The sequence below is a fragment of the Vipera ursinii genome, assembly GCF_947247035.1.
Source record: "Vipera ursinii genome assembly, chromosome: Z".
Taxonomy (NCBI): domain Eukaryota; kingdom Metazoa; phylum Chordata; class Lepidosauria; order Squamata; family Viperidae; genus Vipera; species Vipera ursinii.
Window position 1 is genome coordinate 77,126,215 of NC_139517.1, and position 21,170 is coordinate 77,147,384.

General features: G+C 37.5%; 1 protein-coding gene across 1 annotated transcript in view; it reads right to left on the bottom strand.

Moving 5' to 3' along the window:
- Window positions 1–14,653: 14,653 nt before the first annotated feature.
- The window catches only part of LOC310649283 (prostatic acid phosphatase-like), a gene marked incomplete at both ends in the record, with an annotated part of 29,541 nt that continues 23,024 nt past the window's right edge, over window positions 14,654–21,170 (bottom strand). The window contains 4 exons of the mRNA XM_083377584.1: window positions 14,654–14,859; window positions 16,630–16,799; window positions 18,730–18,836; window positions 19,999–20,078. Coding sequence (XP_083233710.1) covers window positions 14,654–14,859; window positions 16,630–16,799; window positions 18,730–18,836; window positions 19,999–20,078 — 563 coding nt within the window. The remainder of the gene's footprint in view (window positions 14,860–16,629; window positions 16,800–18,729; window positions 18,837–19,998; window positions 20,079–21,170) is intronic.

A 21,170-nucleotide genomic window follows, 5' to 3' on the forward strand; every position in this document is an offset into this window, starting at 1 on the left:
ATCATGCATGTGTTTGCTAGCAGGACGAAAATGATGGGCAAAATGATGGGCAAGAAAATCCTGTGCTTTTTAAAGAGCAAACAAAGGGGTGGAGACTCCATGGATATTTCATCTTGAAAGCCTTTTTTCCTTGTATTTTCCTTTTCTCATTAAGATGTACAGAAGCAGGCACACATAGAGAGCTTCTTGCATTACCCTATTATAAAGGTAAAGGTTCCCCCGCACGTACGTGCTAGTCGTTTCTGACTCTAGGGGACGGTGCTCATCTCTGTTTCAAAGCCGAAGAGCCAGTGTTTGTCCAAGGACGTCTCCGTGGTCATGTGGCCGGCATGACCAAAGGCGCACGGAACACTGTTACCTTCCCACCGTAGTGGTCCGTATTTTTCTACTTGCATTTTTACGTACTTTCGAACTGCTAGGTTGGCAGAAGCTGGGACGAGTAACAGGCTCTCACTCTGTTACGCGGCACTTGGGATTCGACCCACCAAACTGCCGACCTTCTGATCGACAAGCTCAGCATCCTAACCCACTGAGCCACTGTGTCCCTATATATGTCTCACTAAACCATAGTGCACCAAATAAATCTCTGGGTTCATATAATCTCTACCGTGAATTCAAACAGACCCATTATGGATTAGAGGAATATGTGAAATCAGCTCTACAGACATTTGATAGTAATCTCTTCGTTACAATTCAAGTGCATGAATCCAACTCAATGTGCCATATAGCCAGATCAGTGGTTCTACTGCAACCTCAAAATTATGACATAAAGATTATTTTAGATAAGTTACATATATTAACCATAATTAATATTGGAAAACCTCATGTACGGCAGCAAAAATGTGTCTTCTATTATGTTTATGATTTGGACAAAGATTTCAAGAGGCCAGAAGCCTCTGAATTACTTATTCCAAATCATTCCCCCTACAAACCTATTGGCCCTTCAGGGGCTTACATCAATGTGAAATGAATTTGCATTTGCTTTATAAAGAGGAACTACAAGGGTATAAACTCCCACTCTATATTTCATTTCTAATTTGACAATTTTCTTCTGATTTTTTCCTCATTTAGCTATATATATGAAAAAAGCAAGAATTCCAATATGGCAGATTGATTTCACTTTTGAGGCTGCCTCTAGTTTGTGCCCATAGTTTTCCTACATTTTTTTTATTCAGTAGGATGTACTGATAGAAAATAATAACAAATTTATTGTATTGTCGTATGCTTCACTTAATAAAGGTGTATTCACTAAACGTATTACTGGATTAAATCTCTCTATGTGATTGTTTGATGGCACATGATCAGTTCAAGAACTTACATTTGGCTGGATTCATCTAGAGGCATTAAAGCAGTTGTAATGCAGCCTAGGCTCAATACATGGGCGTACCACGTTTTTTTTATAGTAATGATCCATGGATCCAACCCAAAGATTTAAATGTACATGTGACTGGGCTCAGCTTCAACTGTGCCTCTAAGATTGCACACATTCACAACAGTAGCTTGGAAGCCATCATAAGAGGCAACAAAAATGGTCTTCCAGGGACCCCCTTGGTTTTTATGAACAAATGTTCCCAGCCCCAATCCTCCTCCTGAAAGAGTTGGATTATGATGAACCTCCTTCAAGTGTAGCAGTAATGGTTAGACATCCCATTAGTATCCAGCAATTAATACACAAGCTTTTGCATGTTGCTGTCTATGCTGCTAAGCATAAAGAGATCCATTAGGTCAATCAAGGGTGGGGAAATCAGACTTCCTACTGTAGGTTACTTTATTCTATTATACTTTGCTTAGCTCTTAAATATTAATCTTGCTCATAATATATTATACCTTACATTAGTATAAAACTGTCAAAAAAAAACCAATCAGCTTTGTGTAGTTTACAGGAAGGTGCATTTTTATTTATGGATTTTACAGGGGATTCCATGTGAGTCAATGGAAGCAAAACAATAAGGGGAATCAGAGCTCCTGAAAGACAAAATAATTTAATGATGATTTCAACATTTGGTTTCATAGCTATGTCTACTTCATTAATAGGATTCTGTAGGAGATGCAGACTGAAAAAATTACTTTGGGAAGTGAGAATACACAACATGCTTAATATAAATCTATAGCTATTTCAAGTTTTATAACTGTTTGTTTTCAATGGCTCAAAGTTACAACGGCCTCAGGAAAAGTATTGATAAGAGTTATATAGCCACCCATTTCACTCAAGTGACTCTGGCTCACAAAGTTAAAGCAAACAATCCCAGCAAACTTAAGAACCCTGATGCCCAAGGATGAACTGTTAACTCCACCCACCACGAACAGTAGCCTAGTTCATATAATGCCCTGACTCAAACAACCAGACTGTATTTTGCAAAAGTCTAAGAGAGTTGACAAGACCATATGGTCATGGGAACATCCCAGTTCCTCTATCACCTCTAATACAAAGAAAGATCTTACATAAAGATCATATTTCAAGAAAATTGATGAAAAAAGAGCACAAGCTATTTTTGAATATTGTTCTAAATCTGAACTGCCATGATTGAAAAATATATATATTCTTCAGGCAAGCTTATATTTGAAAATTCTTCTAAATTATAATGAGCTCTTGGAGACAATGATTTTATGTTTTTACTTGTAAATTACAGGATTATAGGCACATAAGCACTAAATAGCAACAAAGAATTACAGATAACATAAAGTTTAAGAATGTGCATAGTAAGTAATGGTCCAGAATAACAATAAAAATAATTGATTTGAAACATGAGCATTGAGAGAAAAAAGAGGACAAACTGTTCCATTATCTTAATAGAACAAATATGTTCTATGCATGGAAAATTAAATATTGTTGAGGCAATTATTTGCATAGTACTGAAACAACAATCACAAAATCTAAATTACATAGAATCTTACCTGAATATCAAACAGTCTGTTTGCAAAGTTAGAAAGAGATTGGAAATGTCACTGTAAACATTACAATGTGTTCTCATATGTGTGCACATAAATTCATAAGGAAACTGAGAAAGAAGGAAACTTTTAAAAAATGCATACAGTGATTTGGAAGCCATGGTTTTATACTAATGGTTTGCTTAGGCCACAGTTTTCTGGGCTGACACAGTAAATTGAAATCTAAAGCAAATATGAAAATATTAAGGGTATATTAAGGGCATAGGTCATTTTATTTTGATATAAGATTGGACAATCTTCAGGTGCATATATCCTTTTTAGACTTCATGTACTTCCATCCTGGGTAGTTTGGGGAAAGACTCTGTGCATTTAATTTTGGAAAAAGTATTATTTTTTGCGCACACACACACACACACACACACACACACACACACAGAGAGAGAGTTTTGTATTTACTAAGTAAAAGTAGTAGGTATGATGCTTAATCTATGTACAAAAGGCAGGTTACATTAAAATCATAAACAAGGCGATTAAAGCTCATCAAAATTAGGCCATCAAAGCCCATCAGGATTTTGTTTTTTATCCACAGAAATGGATGACGTCAGTGATTATTTAGATCCATCCATCCATCCATCCATCCATCCATCCATCCATCCATCCATCCATCCATCCAATTTATGAGGCCATCCATCTCACAAAAGTGTGACTCTGGGCAGTGTGCAATACAATAATAAATATATATTTATTTTTAAAAAAATTACAATCCAGAAAATTTTAAAATTTTAATTAAAGGCTAAGAGAGGATAAAAAGAATCAACACAATTGCACCACCACAGTTCTTTAGTATTTGCTTAGGTTTCCCCTAGGGCTAGGCCAATGACATAACCAGGTTTTGAGAGACATCTGGAATGTTCTCAATTGTTAGGAATGGGCTTCTTTATGTTGAGTTTTCTTTTTCAAGAAGAGAATGAGCTTAAAGCAACAAGAATGCAGTTATGGCAACATAGCTGAAATCCCACTTCTTTGAATGTGCCTGTGACCTCTATGAGAAAGTCAAGGAATATGTAATAAGACTTGGATCTTCTGTGCAGCTAAATGGTTAATCTTTGAGAGATATTAAAAAATTCTTCATCTTTTCTTAAGTACAGTATTCTGTAGATACAATGTAGGTATTCTATGCATTCTAGGTCATTTGAAAAACAGGTAGTCCTTATTCAATGGCCAAACTACAATTCAGAATTATGATGGTACTGAATGAAGGGACTCACAATTATAGTTGTGGCTGTTGTGGCTATTGCAGCATCCTCACAGTCATATAATCATGATTTGGCTGCTTGGCAAACGTCTTGCAATTACATTGGTCAGAGTGTCTTGCAGTCGTGTGATTGCTATTTGCAACCTTCTCTGCCTTGCTTCTGACAAGCAAAGTCAATGGGGAAGAAGGCAGGAGGTTACAAATGGTGATCAGATAGTAGTGGAATATTGTGACTCTGTAGGATTTGCCTAACAGAGAATTTGAACTGTCACAACTATCATTGTAAGTCAGTGCAGTCGCATGACACTGCACTTTATGGCTTTGTCTCTTAGCAATAGAGTTGCCCATCCCAATGACCATCTTCAAGTGAGGACTTCCTATGTAATATCTTTGTCTCTGTTACACTAGATGATATCAATGTTGCAAGCATTTTACTTTCATTAAAAAACTAAAAAACAAAATAAAAACAAATAAAGAAATAACCCCAAGGAATAAGAAAAAAAAGATAAAAAATGTTTAAACTAGGCCTGGAAAGTAAGAAATCAAAAATCTCTCTTTCTCTCTCTCTTCTCCTTTCTGTTTATTTTTTTTTATTTTAATTCCATTTATATCCCGCCCTTCTCAGAAGACTCAGGGCGGCTTACAAGCTTAGCAGTAGCCTTCATTCTATGTATATGCCTGCTTATTAGGGCTTTCACACACACCCCAAGCGGCATTATTACAAAGTCAGCTTATTGCCCCCAACAATCTGGGTCCTCATTTTACCTACCTCGGAAGGATGGAAGGCTGAGTCAACCTTGAGCCTGGTGGGATGCGAACCTGCACTAATTGCAGGCAGCAGGTGTTACTTAAGGAGGCATTAGCCCACTGCTCCACCAAGATGTTTAAAGATGATAGTGACATAGGTAGATATTAGATTATTGAAATTAAATAATGTCTTCAATTTTTCTATATTACTCAGTTTCTAATAAATTAATTAAACCTAGATTATGAAGATTAAACAACTTTTCTAAGAGATTGTGGGTGTGGTGACCACTTACAGAATAGCGCCTCTGTAGGAAGCTTGCAAATTGCATTGACTGGGTGTGCCTGTTTGGCAGTTGTGGAAAAATGGAAACATAATTGGAGCAATTTATACCTCCCAGCATGATGGGGCTGGGAAACAGTCCCAAGGCCTGTGGAACCTAGCAGGGCAGAAAGCTTGCCCGAGGACTCTGGGACCTGGCATATTGGGAAGCAGGTTCAAAGCCTCTGGGGCCAAATCTTGTATACACTGGTAGGACAAGGAGGTGGCTGAGGTGGGGAGAAAAATAGGCAGATCAGTACTGTTTCATCATCCATGCAATGGATCATGAGGGTGGACAGACTACCAAGCATTTGAATTTTCATCATGTAGCTGTGGGGGTGCTGCAGTTGCAGAGTACACATTGTACATTCCTTCATTTAAGTTTCAAGTTTCAAGTTTTATTGTATTTGTATACCGCCCTTCTCTTGAAGGACTCAGGGCGGTGAACAGGGCATACATAAAAAATACAAGATACAAAAATTAAAAAAGAATTAAATAATAGCCCAGTTAAAACAGTCGGTAACAATATACAATATAAAAATCCCCATTAAAAATCCCCATTAAAACCCCAACATATCCCCATCAGGCCAGGCCGGCTTGTACAAATAGATGGGTCTTCAGACCGCGTCAGAAGGAGCGAAGGTCAGGTGCCGTCTGGAGCTCGACCGGCAGCTGATTCCATAAAGCCAGAGCGCCCACAGAGAAGGCCCTCCCCCTGGGGGCCACCAGCCGACATTCTCTGACCGGAGGCACCCTGAGGAGGCCCTCTCTGTGGGAACGCACAGGGCGGAGGGAAGTTGATGCCGGCAGCAGGTGGTCCCCAAGGTACTCCGGACCCATGCCATGTAGGGCCTTAAAAACCATTACCAAACCATTACCAAACAAGTCTGCAAGTTTTTGCAGTCGTGGCTGAAAGATAAAACTACAATACTCAATCATCTGTATATACAAACATATGTTCATGGGACAAGTCATCTTTGTGCCTTGGTTGACATTTATTTTGCTTTTTAAAAAACTGATATTCTGCACAAGACTCTGCAAAAGGGACTTTTAGAATATGGAGAATTGATCAAAGGATGGCAAATGAAGAATAGATGGACGTTTCAGACTTATCTCTTACACAAAGCCTCAGACCATTTAAAGAGAAAGATGTTATGTAATTTGGTAACTAAATGTCCAAGAGCCAAGCAGCAAACCTGGAGGACAAACCTCTGTCTAAAGCATAATTACTTTATGTGTGTGCGTGTGTGTGTGTGTTTACACATGTAATACATATTTAATGGTAGAATCTCTGCTTGAACAGGGTTTTGGACTAGAAAAACTCTAAAATCCCTTCCAACTACGTTATTCTGTTATATTTTGTTATATGGTACAAGACTTCAGTTTTTTAACTTCTGTGCTATGCTGTTACTTTATTGTATTTAGCCATAGTTTACATACCATGTTTTCCCCAAAATAAGCCCAGGTCTTATATTAATTTTTGTTCCAAAAGACAGATTAGTGCTTATTTTCCAGTTAGGGTTTATTTTAGGGGAAATACGGTACTAAATGTGTCTATCTGGCTGACAATCTTAACTGGGGCTTATTTGGGGGGGTTTATTACAAGCATCCTGAAAGCTCATGCTAGGGCTTGTTTTCGGTTAGGGCAGACATGTCAAACACAAGGCCCGGGGGCCGGATCCGGCCCGCGAAGTGGTTTCATGTGGCCTGCGAAGCCATCCTGGAAACAGTGAGGAAACAGCCCCCACTGCCTTGGCCCTGGCCCAGAGACCCTCCTTCTGCCAGAGACACTCAGATCTGTCCCACTCCTGCCCAGGCCCCCATAGGCACCCTTGATGCGAACGATGTAGAGCTGGCCATGCCCACCCAGTAGGTCATACGCACTCTAGCCACGCCCACCCAGTAGGCCACACCCACCCTGGCCATACCCACCCGGCCCCTTGAGGGCAACCACAATGCTGATTTGGCCCTCAATGAAATTGAGTTTGTCACCCCTGGGTTAGGGGAAACATGGTACCATAATGGCAGCATCACACATTCCACTAAGCCAAAACTATAAAAGAGCTATACTGATGTCTTTTTATCAAGCCAATCACAAAATAGAAACATTAGATATGGTAGATATAGGAGCAACAGTTAAAGGCTGGCTGATTCCTTAGCACTGATTCCTAGAAAGAATTGTTCATTCCTTGCTCATCTGGTCAAGATTGCTGGAATACATAATTCTAGGTTTTTTTTTTAATCCAGTGGTATTATTCTAATATTTTGAAACAGTATTTTAGATAAGTTAGATTTTGACTTAATCTAGTAATGTCCTTCATCCTTAAAATATGCAAAGTTATAATGTGACCTATTATGGCCTATAGAACATTTCTGTTCTTTCCACAAGGTACTATCCCTAAAGACTTTTAAAGCAGATGACAATTTTATTTTAATGAGAGAATGGAGCTAACAAGTTCAGCTACTGCTACTGAGAGCTAATACAGGAGCTATTGTATTTGGTGGAGCTTAATTTCTTGGATATAGGTACTTTTTCTGCATATAGAAAAAATAGAAGAAAGGAGAGGCAATTTTACTTTATGTTTGATCGCCAGAAGTGTGGCAGTTTTTTTGTGTTGATCTTTAGAATTTGTAGCTTTTCTTCTTGGCTATGCTGTTGAAGCAAGCATCTTTCTAACCTTGATATTTATTCATGGCACACGATACCTTACACTTCCATAGATATCCAGACACATTGGAATAAATTACTAAAATATGCACATTTACTTATTGTTTTATCTTTCTATACAAAAATCCATGCAGGCAAAACAGTTAAAGAATTTTGAAGTACCTTATATTGATAGGCTGATCAATTTTAACATTTACAGATGCTTATACTTAATTAGAAGTATTCTGGAGAAGATGCAATCTGTGAAAATACTGTTGAAAACCCACAACATTCTTGAAATAATTCTATCATCCTTAAGGCAATTTATAACAAACAATAACAAAATGGATATGTGAAATATTATAATAATAATGAAATCCTTACAACTCAATTTATATTAAGAAAAATCTTGCATTAGGATCACATTTATAGGAAGTATTTAGAACACAATAACATTCATTTAAAAGCAGATTAATCTCTTGGAATACTATTCTGAATCTGGAGTGTGATTGTTGAAAACAAGCATTTCAGAATACATCTGAATTCCCAAGCAAGTATATATTAGAAAGCTTTGTGTTGTAATGCTCACTTCTAGACCTTCTCTTCACTAGACTAAATGTAACCTGTTCCTTAACCATTCATCACCTGATTCATCCTCCAGACCCCTAAACTTCGTTGCTCTTCTTGGCACTCTTTCCAGCCTCGACATTTTTTTTGTAATGTAGTGACCAGAACTACATTACCAGGCAAGATTTTTCAGATCTGGTTTGTCATTGCCTCTTTCCTAGGGCTGATAGTGAATGACTGGTCCAGTTGGTTTCATGTTTAAGGCAGGACTAAAATTCACAGTTGTGGTTTCTTGCCTGGTGCCTTAACCATTACACCAAACTGACTCTCTTATAAAAAGTTAAAGGTAAAGTTTCCCCTGCACATGCGTGCTAGTCGTTTCCAACTCTAGGGGCCGGTGCTCATCTCTGTTTCAAAGCCGAAGAGCCAGCGCTTGTCTGAGGACTTGTCCGTGGTCATGTGGCCGGCATGACTAGATGCCAAAGGTGCACGGAATGCTGTAGTGGTCCCTATTTTTCTACTTGCATTTTTACATGCTTTCGAACTACTAGGTTGGCAGAAGCTGGGACTAGTAACAGGCGCTCACTCTATTACACGGCACTCGGGATTCGACCCACCAAACTGCCGACCTTCTGATTGACAAGCTCAGCGTCCTAACCCACTGAGCTACCGCGTCCCTTGACTCTCTTATAGGACAAAAGAATAATTATCTTAATACATCTAGCAACCTAAATTCATTGAAAATTGAATATTCTGGCAATTAGTTATACATTGTTGCAACAATAGTTAGAAATAGCATACAATTGGTTACACAAAGTTTTTGTTGAATATTGAACAGTGCCTTCATGAAGTTACTGTATGTTATTGTTAGAATTAGTACATCTTCTCAATTCTGTGCACACAAACTCATAAGGAAATTGTGAATAAAAAGGAAACTAGTTAATATTGGGTATTTTATGTTATTTGACTTGAAAGATAAGGCTTCATATTAAGCAATGATTTGTTTAAGCCCCAGATCACTATGTTTACATTCACATTAAGCTTAATGGGGCATAAGGCAATCATCAATAGTTAAGATGTAGAGGATGAGCAGAACAACTGCTCTTTGAAGCATACACCCTACAAGGTTATTGTGAGAAAAACTCAGCTAGCTGAGAAAAATAGCCTAGTATCCCATTTCTCACCATGGTTAATGTTATAAGACTGCAAAACCAAAAAGGTGATATGTTCTATCCATTACTTGCCTGCTTTGTGTACAACATTTCAGCCTCATTGCAGAAGGTCAATTTTCATTTCTTCCCAAATGTATGTATTTCCCCCAAAAGGTATGTAAAAGATGAGACTGTAAATTGCTAAGACAAACTGTTGGGAGGTTTATTGCAAACATGCTTCTTTTTATAACCCTGCTTACCCCCTTTAAATAAATGAATGAAAGAACCTTTATTGTCAAAGTACAATAAAAATAAAATAAAAATAAAAGTCCGTAATTTTCCCTAAGAGGAAAGACTGAGCCTCCATTTCCATTGTTTTTCATAATCTCACGCTAATCAGTAAATGAAATATCAGTGTTCATCATTGCATTTGTATAACATCCTGAGCCCAAAGTAACAATGTACATTGTCAAGCCTAGTATACTGTCAGTCAGTTCCTGAGGTTAATTTATGCTTCTTTTATGCTTCTTTATGTTTTGTGTCATAGAAGCCTAGAAAAAAATTGAATAAACCACAATTACATTAAACCATAGATTAGAATACCTCAGTGGAACACCTTGAAGTTATGTTAACATAACTAACATAATTTTCTATGCATTGAGACATGCATAATTATTTATATTTTTAATGCTTCCTGAGTCATTGTTTCTCAACCTTGACAATTTCAAGATGTCTGGACTTCAACTTCCAGAATTTCCCAACTAAGGTTCAGAAACACTGCCCTAAGTAATGCAATAAATTCTTGAAGAATTTTAACTTTTTCCCATCAATTTTTCTAAGTCAGGTATTTCTTTTGCGAAATGCAAGAAACAAAAACAAAAACACACCAGTAAATAAATACCTTGGCCACTGAGAACAAAACTAACTTGGCAAGTTTGGCAAAATGGAATTTGATGGCCAAATCTATCTCTAAGCTCCTTCTTCATTTAAGCAAACTGGAACAGGAAGATTTATTTATTTTTATTTTTATTCCATTTATATCCCGCCCTTCTCCGAAGACTCAGGGCGGCTTACAAGCTTAGCAGTAAGATGATTTAATTATTTAATTATTATTTAATTATTTAATTATTTAATTATTTAATTATGATTTATTCAGAATGTTCTGATAAAAAGGGATCCTCTCATGCAAAGAGGGAACCTAAGCATCAATTTGTATTTTCATTTAAAGTTGGAAAGTGCAGTGTATGCCTCCCAGCATACACAAAGGACAGCACAGCAGGAGGCTGATGGTGCAGATCAGCAGAGGGGCTGGACAGCTGATGAATGGCCCTGTTCTCCCTTGCGTCGGACTCCTCCGCTATATCCCAGGCTAGGAACTCCTCCTGGACGTCCTGAAGGGTCAGCTTCTGCTTGGCAAACATCTTCTGCCGCAGTTTCCGGTCCCTTAGCCCGCAGACGATCCGATCCTGCAGACGGACTTCGAGGTTGTTGAAGTTGCAGAGTCTCCCCACTTGTCGCAGGGCAGCCATGTACTGCTTTGCGGTCTTGCCTGGACGCTGGTCCCGTTTCTCGAAACGGTACCGCCAAGCTATCTCTGATGTTTCGGGCTTAAAGTGTTCCGTTAGCTTAGATATCAGTTCGCTGTACCCGACGGCGTGAATGTCGTCGGGCGCGCACAGACCGACCGCCAGCTGGTACGTCTCCATGCCACAGCTGCAGAGTAGCGCTGCCGCTCTCTGTCGGTCGTCCTTGACCCCATTCGCCCGTAGGTAGCACTCGAGCTGACCCAGGAACGCCTCCCACTCCTCAGGGCGGTTGCTGTTGAAGATGGGGTATTCTCCCAGTTGTGCCATTACCTCGGTCGGGGTCGTCCTGCGTCGGGTCCTGAGCTGCCGATGGGGTTTCGTCCGTGGCTAGCATTTTCCGGAGCAGGATCCCACCTTCATGGCCAGTGTAAAGTCGCGTGCTTCACATAGAGACGGACACAGAGCTGGGGTAAAGATGAGTTTATTCTGAACAGAACGAACTGGGGAAACAGGGAAGCCTGGCATCTATTTGTACCTGCCCAGGTGGATGGCATCCAATCAGTTCAAACCTGGGCTTCCTGGCAGTGCAGGTGACAATGGGTGTAGATCCTGGCTTCCCACCAGGCTTACCATGCCTGGGGCTGTCAACAGCTTAAGTCATTAGGCTTATCCTGAGTGAGCAGTTATCGCCCGGAGCTGTCCAGCCCCTCTCCTGATCTGCACCATCAGCCTCCTGCTGTGCTGTCCTTTGTGTATGCTGGGAGGCATACACTGCAGAAAGTACAAAAGAAAAATTGATTGGGTAGGACAAAAAATCCTGCATCTTTGTATATAAAATCAGATATATGAAGTTAAACGTGTTATATATTTACACACCATAATATTAAGCATGTTCATTTAAATGAGCTTCCAGAGTCTTGTGGGGATAGAATTTAGGATGTTAATGAAAAAGAAAAAAATAACTTATTGTCCACAAAGAGACAAACCAGATGTTAGTTAACACCGAAAGAATTCTGGAGATGAGGTAAAGACATCCTGTTATTCAAACACTCCTATCCTTACATGGAGAGCAGTTTGGGACTGTTGCAATATATTAAACAATTGGCCCTAACAGGGTCCAATTACTGAGGTAAAAAGCTTTCTTTGTAAATCAAAGTTATAAACAAAAACATTTTTTATCTTTGTGAGCTTTTTTAGATTTGCCTCTTTCTTAGGTTTATCCTTTATTTTTTCCAAGAAAATATAGTCACCATAAATACACTAGCTTGTACTATAAGCTGGACTCTGCCCAATTAGTATTAGAGTTACTAAGAATGGAGTAGTGGTGTCTTTACTATTTCTACCCTATTTATGCTCAGAATGGCTAAGGTCATCTCACCATGGACAAGTCGCAGTGGGACAATTTGCAATGGCTAACTCACAACAGACAATTCTACATGGGATAACTCAACAGAATAAATGATATCTGCCACTGTTTCTTTAACATTATTTCCATTTTTGTCAATAGAAATAATGTTAAAGAAACAGTGACAGATAACATTTATCACATTGATAACATTTATTGTGTTGATTTATCCCACATGGAATTTGTCTGTAGTGAGTAGTCCTGTGGTGAGTGAGTTGGCGAGGTGAGATGGCCATGAGACGAGTTGGTTGCAGCAAGCTGTCCTAGACCCATTTATGCTTCATGACTTACACCATCTTTACTGCAAGGGGGAAGCTTAAAAACAAAATGGTGTTTTTAGAGCAGCCCCATTTTGTAGATTTCTTTAGGTTATTCTCTTTTGTTATGGCACCAGGGACAATTAATGTTAGCCTATAATCAAATATGGAGAACCCAGCAAGATAAGTTGTTCAAAAACAATCCTGTATATCAGGGCTAATTGTGTTTTGATCCTGGCATGGAATTGAGAATTGTTTAGGTTATAGATAAGAGTGATTGTGTACCATCAAGTTATTGTTGACTCTTAATGATCACTTAATACACTTTCTCAATAAACACATACTAACCCTTAATTTTGGCTTATCAAAATTAATTTGGCTTATCAAGCCTTGAGCCTTGGTGGATCAGTGGGCTAATGCCTCCTTAAGTAACACCAGCTGCCTGCAATTAGTGCAGGTTCGCATCCCACCAGGCTCAAGGTTGACTCAGCCTTCCATCCTTCCGAGGTAGGTAAAATGAGGACCCAGATTGTTGGGGGCAATTAAGCTGACTTTGTAATAATGCCGCTTGGTGTGTGTGTGAAAGCCCTAATAAGCAGGCATATACATAGAATGAAGGCTACTGCTAAGCTTGTAAGCCGCCCTGAGTCTTCGGAGAAGGGCGGGATATAAATGGAATTAAAATAAATAAATAAATAAATAAATACTTCTATTTCTTTAACCTCATTTATAAATTACTGAATCAACAGAAGACTATTGTTAGTTCATCAGCAACACAGTTTCTTAAAGTTTAATACTTAAAAGTTGCTACTTGTTCTACTAAACATCCAGGATGGAGCAAGGGATGAAATGCTAAGAGGCAAATTCTGTTTCTTATAAACTTTTGTGAGATGTTGCAATACAAGTACAAAAGTACAGAACTTGCGTCATGACATATCTACACATGTTTCAGCATTTTGGCATTATTATATTTATAACACATGCCAGTGCTAGTTCTTTTTTGGCTAACCCTGCCAATTATTTTTCTATCTGTAATCTAGTTAATGACATATAATGGGATATTCTGCCAAAGTTGCTTTCTAAGTTATGGTTTTATTCATAATCATGAGATGGGAATGCATACAATGTATGGTAGCAAAAACTGAGACAGCAAAGACATATATCATCTTGAAGATGAATACATTTATTATAATAAATAAATGTTCATAGCTATACCCTGAGATGGAAATTAAATGTAGGAGATTTATATGATAGGTATTGGCTCTTCTCAAAACTGTTTACATACCAATTCTTCAAGCTGGCTTAGAGAAGTACTTTAAAAAGCAGCCACACATAAAGCTGCATTTACAGTACACAACACAGTGGAATATTAATTGGTAACCATGAGCATTAAAAAGTGTAGCTTAATCAAACAAATCTGTTGAATTAATTGCAAAGCAAGCCTCAAAACAATTACAGAAAATGCACACTGCTACAGTGATGATTACAGGGAGAGAAAAACTGATTACATCTATTTCTTCTATTCACTGATTTGTATTACGAACTGCATCCATGTGTATTAAACAATGCTTTTCAGAATTTTCCATAAGTATGCTTTAACTAAAGAAATGATGGATTTGTTTTACTCTCTCGAGTTTATCTGTACAGAAATAGAACATTTTAAACATTTTGTTGTTATTTTTTTTTAAACACGAAATAGCATAACTACAACATGTTGCTTTTCTTTATTAACTGGCTTCCATCCAGACAGGCATTTCTGTACTTTATTTTACTTGTGTTCTGATACTGAGGAGGTGCCTTTGGAGTAAGATTGCAACAGGTCTTAGATAATATCAAAGCTTGAACTGTCATCAGAGCCTCCAGTTCTGCTTGCTTGACAACTTGGAAGCTTTAACTGGAGACTTTAGCCTTTCTTCCTGTCCCCAAAAGCTGATGCCAGGTGTGCTTCTTGCGTTCTTGCATGGGCTTGTCTTCTGTCCTATGCTCAGGGATTGCATTCTCTGGAAATTCAAGCCTCGTGATCTCAGCAGTGGTTTTTAGATCTTGCATCTTCTCTGTTGGCACCACTGGATCATCACCAGGTTGGGGAAATTTTCCTGTTGGAATAATTATGAGTTAATTTAGAATATCAAAATAACTAATGTATCCATTAATGGATGAATTATATAATCTAAAAATTGACAAGATGCTGCTGAATCTTATGTATCTTTGAAAGGATCTAGAATGCAAAGTATGGTATGTCCGTTTATTATTCCCCAGTCAAGGAAGGCAAGCCAGCCAGTGGGCAGGCATATAAGCATGTATGAGTTAGCTCCAGACTTTATAAACTGTAAAATCATATGCCAGCAGTAAGCTACAATAAAACTTACCTTGCTTGAAAAGAAATTGCACAAACACACCACTTTGTCCTCCTGTTACCAAGAATCCATGCAAAAATAGTGACAAATAGTTCATTTGCCTTCTTGACTAGCTACTATTCACACTGCTCTATTCTAATTGTAAAAGCATCTCAGTATATAGTCATAAAAGAAGGACAAACATGAATTGGAAAGCCATATCCTATTTTTTTTTATGAACCTGGGGGTGAATCAAGAAATCTTGTAGGGTGAATCCACCAAATGCTGGTGCCAAGTATACTCCAGCCAGATAAAATATACAGGCTACACAGAAGATTGATCAAATGTTATCATATTTTGCTTTGCATAGTTTTGTTTCCAGGGTGATAGAATAGCATAACTAAAGAAAAGTAGTACATATTGTTTTATTGATTTCATATACACAGCTCTCTTTTCAAGTCCCTTGTGCTGCTGCTGTTATTTTTTTAATTCACTTGCCTTTTTCTTGTTTCTGTTTGTTATGTTTCTTTCCAAGCAATCATAAGATATAATTAATGTCAGAAAAAGTTCAACATAATCAAACACAGCTAATCATGCTTGGCTGTATTCATGGAAAACAACTCCATTTTTGAGTGAAGAGGATACATATATTATTCCCTCATTTTGAATGAATTGTTTTGCTAGAAGTAGTCTTTAAATTGACTGCTGAATACTGTTTAGCTATGGGGCAGGAATTCTTTATTTACAGGAATTTTGGGGGTCAATTCACTTAGAGACAATCTGATTAATTTAAAATATATATTAACTGGAAAAAATGGAGATGTGCTATAGGAGCTATTTTTTCTAAAGCAGTACCATAACACAGTAGAACATAACATCAGCAATATTAACTCATATGATAGACTTTAGTTGAAAAGACAAAAGTAGGATTCATTTTGGTTTTCCAATTCAACCACTGTACTAAAAAATACAAGGCAGTCATGCAAATAGTACTCTGTTTTGATGATACAGTTTAGTCTGTAGCTATAGCCTCCACTTAGGAGGTGCTGAAAGAACCAAACATGACCAAGAAATTTGGGAAATTTTGTCATCCAAATCTTTGTTTATGATCTTGGTGAGAAGACCAAATCTACTTTTCTTGAGTGATCCCATAATGAATCCAGTACAGAACAAGAAATTGTTTCTCTGAGATCTTCTAGAACTTGAACAAAACATTTAAGTCCATAACTACTAGCCAATGGTCTGACTTAATCTCCCTCCAGTGGGGAAGTTGTTTATTTCAATACTGATAGGAAGGAGGCTGATCATAAGAAAAGCTTAATGCCATAGGATATGAAACTGCATATGCATTTTCTTTAGATGTAGGATGTGCTTTAATAACATTCTAAAAGTCACATCTGGTTTCCAATTGTAGGTCAAAATGTATTATTTATAACATTATACAATCACTTTTGTTTGCAGTATCTTACATAGTTTACTAAGATTGAACAACAGGAATAATAAGGTTTAATAACATAATAGTAAGATTACCTTCATCAATGTCTATCTTCTCACACTCTTTTTCCCAGTTGTCTACCAAGATGGGAGAAACCAGTTTTGCAAACTGTTGTAGTGGACATGCACATGAGCAGCCAGGCAGAGTGATGGGATAAGCTTCTTTTGAAGTGTCATTTCGAAAATACATTTCAATAGTGTGAACTCTGATTTGCAGAAGCCAGGGGAAAAGATAGGGTGGGGTGGGGGTGAATGACATGCATCTTTTTCAAAAATGCAGTACAGATCTAGACATTCATTCTAGAAATGAGAAATATAATTCAATCATATACGGTATGTCTACTGCTTCTTAAACTTTCTGATATGGAGAGGAGTACCATTTCATGAGACTGTTCTAAACTGCTCCAGAAGAGAACTGCCCCAAGAAGCAACTGCTTTAGCATAGAAAGATTAACTCATGGATATTTGAAGATTAAGTTCTAGTTTCTCTTCCTTTTCTGTTTGAAGGAAAGCCTTGGAAGCTGCTGCTGCTGCAAAGTATCTCTATGGGATGATGCTATAACAGGGTGAAGTCTGGAAAGAGCAGAAATAAATCTCTCCTGTTCACCTATTAATAAACTGATGTTTATAACATCCCCTGTTTTGTGAATAGGAAAATTCTTCCTCTTTAAAATAGTACTATTTCATCTCAAGCCCTGGCTTGCACTCAAAATTTAAAATGTGGTCACCAATGCAAAATATTTGCCTGCTCTTAACGAAAATGCATGGATGCTGTCATTTGATAACGAAAATTTATTGATTGTTAAGGATAAAGCTACCAGATCAGCTGCAAAACTCCACATCCCTGTGATATAGATGCTGAAAACTTTATTTTCTAGCTCACATTTGTCAGTCGTAGCTGAAGATCACAGTATGTATAGAAATAAGGTAGCTCAGGATCCACTAGTCCAGGGTGAACCTTTTAGAGACCAAGTGCCCAAACTGCAACCCAAAGTCCACTTATTTATCACAAAGTGCCGAAACGGCAATTTAATCTGAATACTGAGGTTTTAGTTTAGAAAAAACAACTCATACATTAACATCTTTTGTCTTAAAAGAAAAACATAATAACAAAGCTTTCAATGATACAAACAACTTTTTACTGAAAGGTAAAAGTTTCCATTTATTTATTTTATTTTATTTTATTTTTATTCCATTTATATCCCGCCCTTCTCCGAAGACTCAGGGCGGCTTACAAGCTTAGCAGTAGCCTTCATTCTATGTATATGCCTGCTTATTAGGGCTTTCGGGGGGCCCCCAAGCGGCATTATTACAAAGTCAGCTTAATTGCCCCCAACAATCTGGGTCCTCATTTTACCTACCTCGGAAGGATGGAAGGCTGAGTCAACCTTGAGCCTGGTGGGATGCGAACCTGCACTAATTGCAGGCAGCTGGTGTTACTTAAGGAGGCATCAGCCCACTGCTCCACCAAGGCTGCCCACTGCTCCATTTGGCATGCTTTTGAGCATTTAATGTGATTTTTGCTGTTGTATGCATGCTGATAATTTGTCAAACCTTGGCTTATACTTTGTAAGTTTGAGGGCAACACATGCAGCACTCAGGTCATCTGTTAGTCTGTTTCTGGTGTCAGATTTGATATAATTCAAAGCTGAAAACAGCGTGCTCACTCCAGAGGCTTGTTTTGGCTAGGAAGGGGCTTGAAAATGGCTTTTTCCTGTGAAAACTTACCCAAAGAGCAAGGCATGCGTGCCCACAGAGAACACTCTGAGTGCCCCCTCTGGCACACATACCATAGGTTTGCCACCACTGCACTAGTGTATTTCTGGGTGAGCTGCAGGATTTTCATTCCTTTTTTCTTTAACAGAAGCAATAGTTACAAAGCCATTCCTCATTAGATTGTGGAAAAAGAAAGTTTGGGACAGGTAATGGAATTTGTGTGTGTGTGTGTGTGTGTGTGTGTGTGTTGAGAGATCTGTGAACTTGATACTGATCACCCAATCTTGGAATGAATGTACATTTCTGTTTCTAATGTTTTTGTATATTTGCCCCCCAAAGCTGCATTTTTTGTGGAGATCCAGGTGCTAGGAAAAATTGAATTTATTTCACAAGTATACCTTCCCTATGCTAAATACTTGCCCATTTTCTTCTTCATATTGTTCAAAAATCTGGCAAGAAGCATAAGGTGGTAGTTTATAATTGTATATATTGAGTGCCATCTGCAGAGCACCTAAAGTAGTGTCATGCTGTAAAATGAGAGAGAAAGGTATTTGTTAATTATTGTGAATAGAATTACAACTCTTTTATGCTGATATATATATATATATATATATATATATATATATATATATATATATATATATATATATATATATATATATATAATATTGTTAATCTGAGAATACCTCTTGCTTTAATTATTTTTTCTATAGTAAATAACAAATGTTCTCTGCTCCACATGCACACAGATATATGTATTAATTATGCATTTTCCAAGTAGGACTCTTGTATCTTTAAAACAAGGCCAGGGAATTAACATCTTAATGTAAAATGAGGGCTCAATATTTTCAGGAATATTGAAAGGATGCTGGCAGGAACAAATGATGTTTTCTGTAGTGAGAAGGGGAGGGAAGGAGATTGATTAAAGTAATTATAATGGAGACAAAAGCAGGTGTTTTTGGTAGTCATGGGAGAAATCTAGAAGAGGAAACATCAGCTCAAACCCAGAAGAAGGCAAAAGACTAATGTTGCCTGGAAAACTGAATGAGCATAAGTGAAACATTGAGACACATTTGAGGTCAGATAATGAAGCTCCCAGATTGGAAAAACATTGCTCTAGTAATTAGATAAGAAACGACTGGAAAAAAAATTGGAGTTAATGAGGTAGTCAGAACAAGCCATAATAAAGTCTGATGACTGATAGGGCCTGTATTCAAAAAAGACTAAATTGGAACTAAGTTGACTTGATATGGTTGCTAAGAGTTGATAGCAACTTGATGGAATATAATTAATTAACTAGTCAGTCTCTCAATCAATTGTATTATTCTATGATAATTCTCTATCATCCAAATTAAGAGACTAAACCAGGGGTCCCCAATCTCCAGCCCGTGGACCGGTACTGGTCCACAGTATGCCAGCAACTGCTCTTCACAAACAAGCAAAGCCCCATCTGTAGGATGCAGGCAGCACACAAAATCACACCCCCTCCAGTGCATGGAAAAACCTCTCTCCATATAACCGGTCCCTCGTGCCCAAAAAGTTGGGGACTTCTGGACTAGACAGCACTTCCAAACCACTTTAATAAAAACTGTGATGCTCCTAAATTGAGGCTCAGCAGCAGAATTGTTATCAGTGTCTGCATCCTATAGTTGGTTGATTGGCTGCTGGTTGAATTTTAAAGATACTTACTGCAGAATAGACTACCATCTTTCTTTTCTGTGGAAATTGAGCTTCTGAGAACTTTTGTAGAATATCTTTCACAAGGAGGCCTTAATGAAATGTAAGTGTTGTTATTAAATATTCCTAATGCTTAGATAGTAATGCAGTTAGAATTTAGATCCTGAATAAAAAAAGAATCTATTAAAGAAACTAATGAATGATAATATATAAGTATGCTATTTCCAGCAATTAAACCAAAATTAAGCATTAACATGCAAATTAACAAGGTTAAGCAGATGTCCTATTATAGATTATTTATATATTGTCCATAAGTATATATTGTCCATAAGAAATACATTTCAAGATTTCTTATGTCTTCTAATTTAATAATTTCAATAGTTAGATATTATTATTCTGCTACATTCATCTAGTCCATTATTCCTTTAGAGAAACGACAACAATTTTTTCATAGCAATGGAAAAATCATTATAAGATCATTTTCAATTGACAATCATGAAAAAATTCTCTGTGACCCAAACTTTCAATTCCATTACTGACATTATATACATTTCTTATGCTTCTACAATTTTCTGAGGAATCATTGTATTAGTACAGAGGCTCCATGTCATCCATACAGACTATTCATGTTGTACCTGTCTATTTTTAACCTGGTTAATTTGTGCTCATTCTAGATTGCTAAGGTTTTAGTGCTATAATATATTTATAATTTGAATAATTAGAGATTTAGATAACACTATTATTTATCATAAAAATTATTTTGTTCAGTTCCTGGTAACTACATACCCAATTATTCAATTATTTTCCTGAGCAATAATAAGGTAATAATTTGCTATTACAGACTTCTGTGAATTATAAATGTAATGATGCAAGCATCAATAATGTAACTTGTGAGGACAAAATTAAAAATATAAGGAATGATACAGTCAAAGTAAAAATTTTAACACTCTGGGACTTCAATGGAAAAGATTTAGATAGCAACCTATACTTTGTTCATGCCTATTGTACTGTGGAGTATAATGGAAGCTCTAAATGCAGGTATGAAACCGCCAATATGTGGTGAAATATGTAGCTACATAAATATGCCAGTGAAGTGCAACAAAAATGAATCTGGACTAATGACATTTCTCCACTGATGTAGCTGTCACAATGTCACAGTGTAGATGATTTAAGCAAAGATTTAG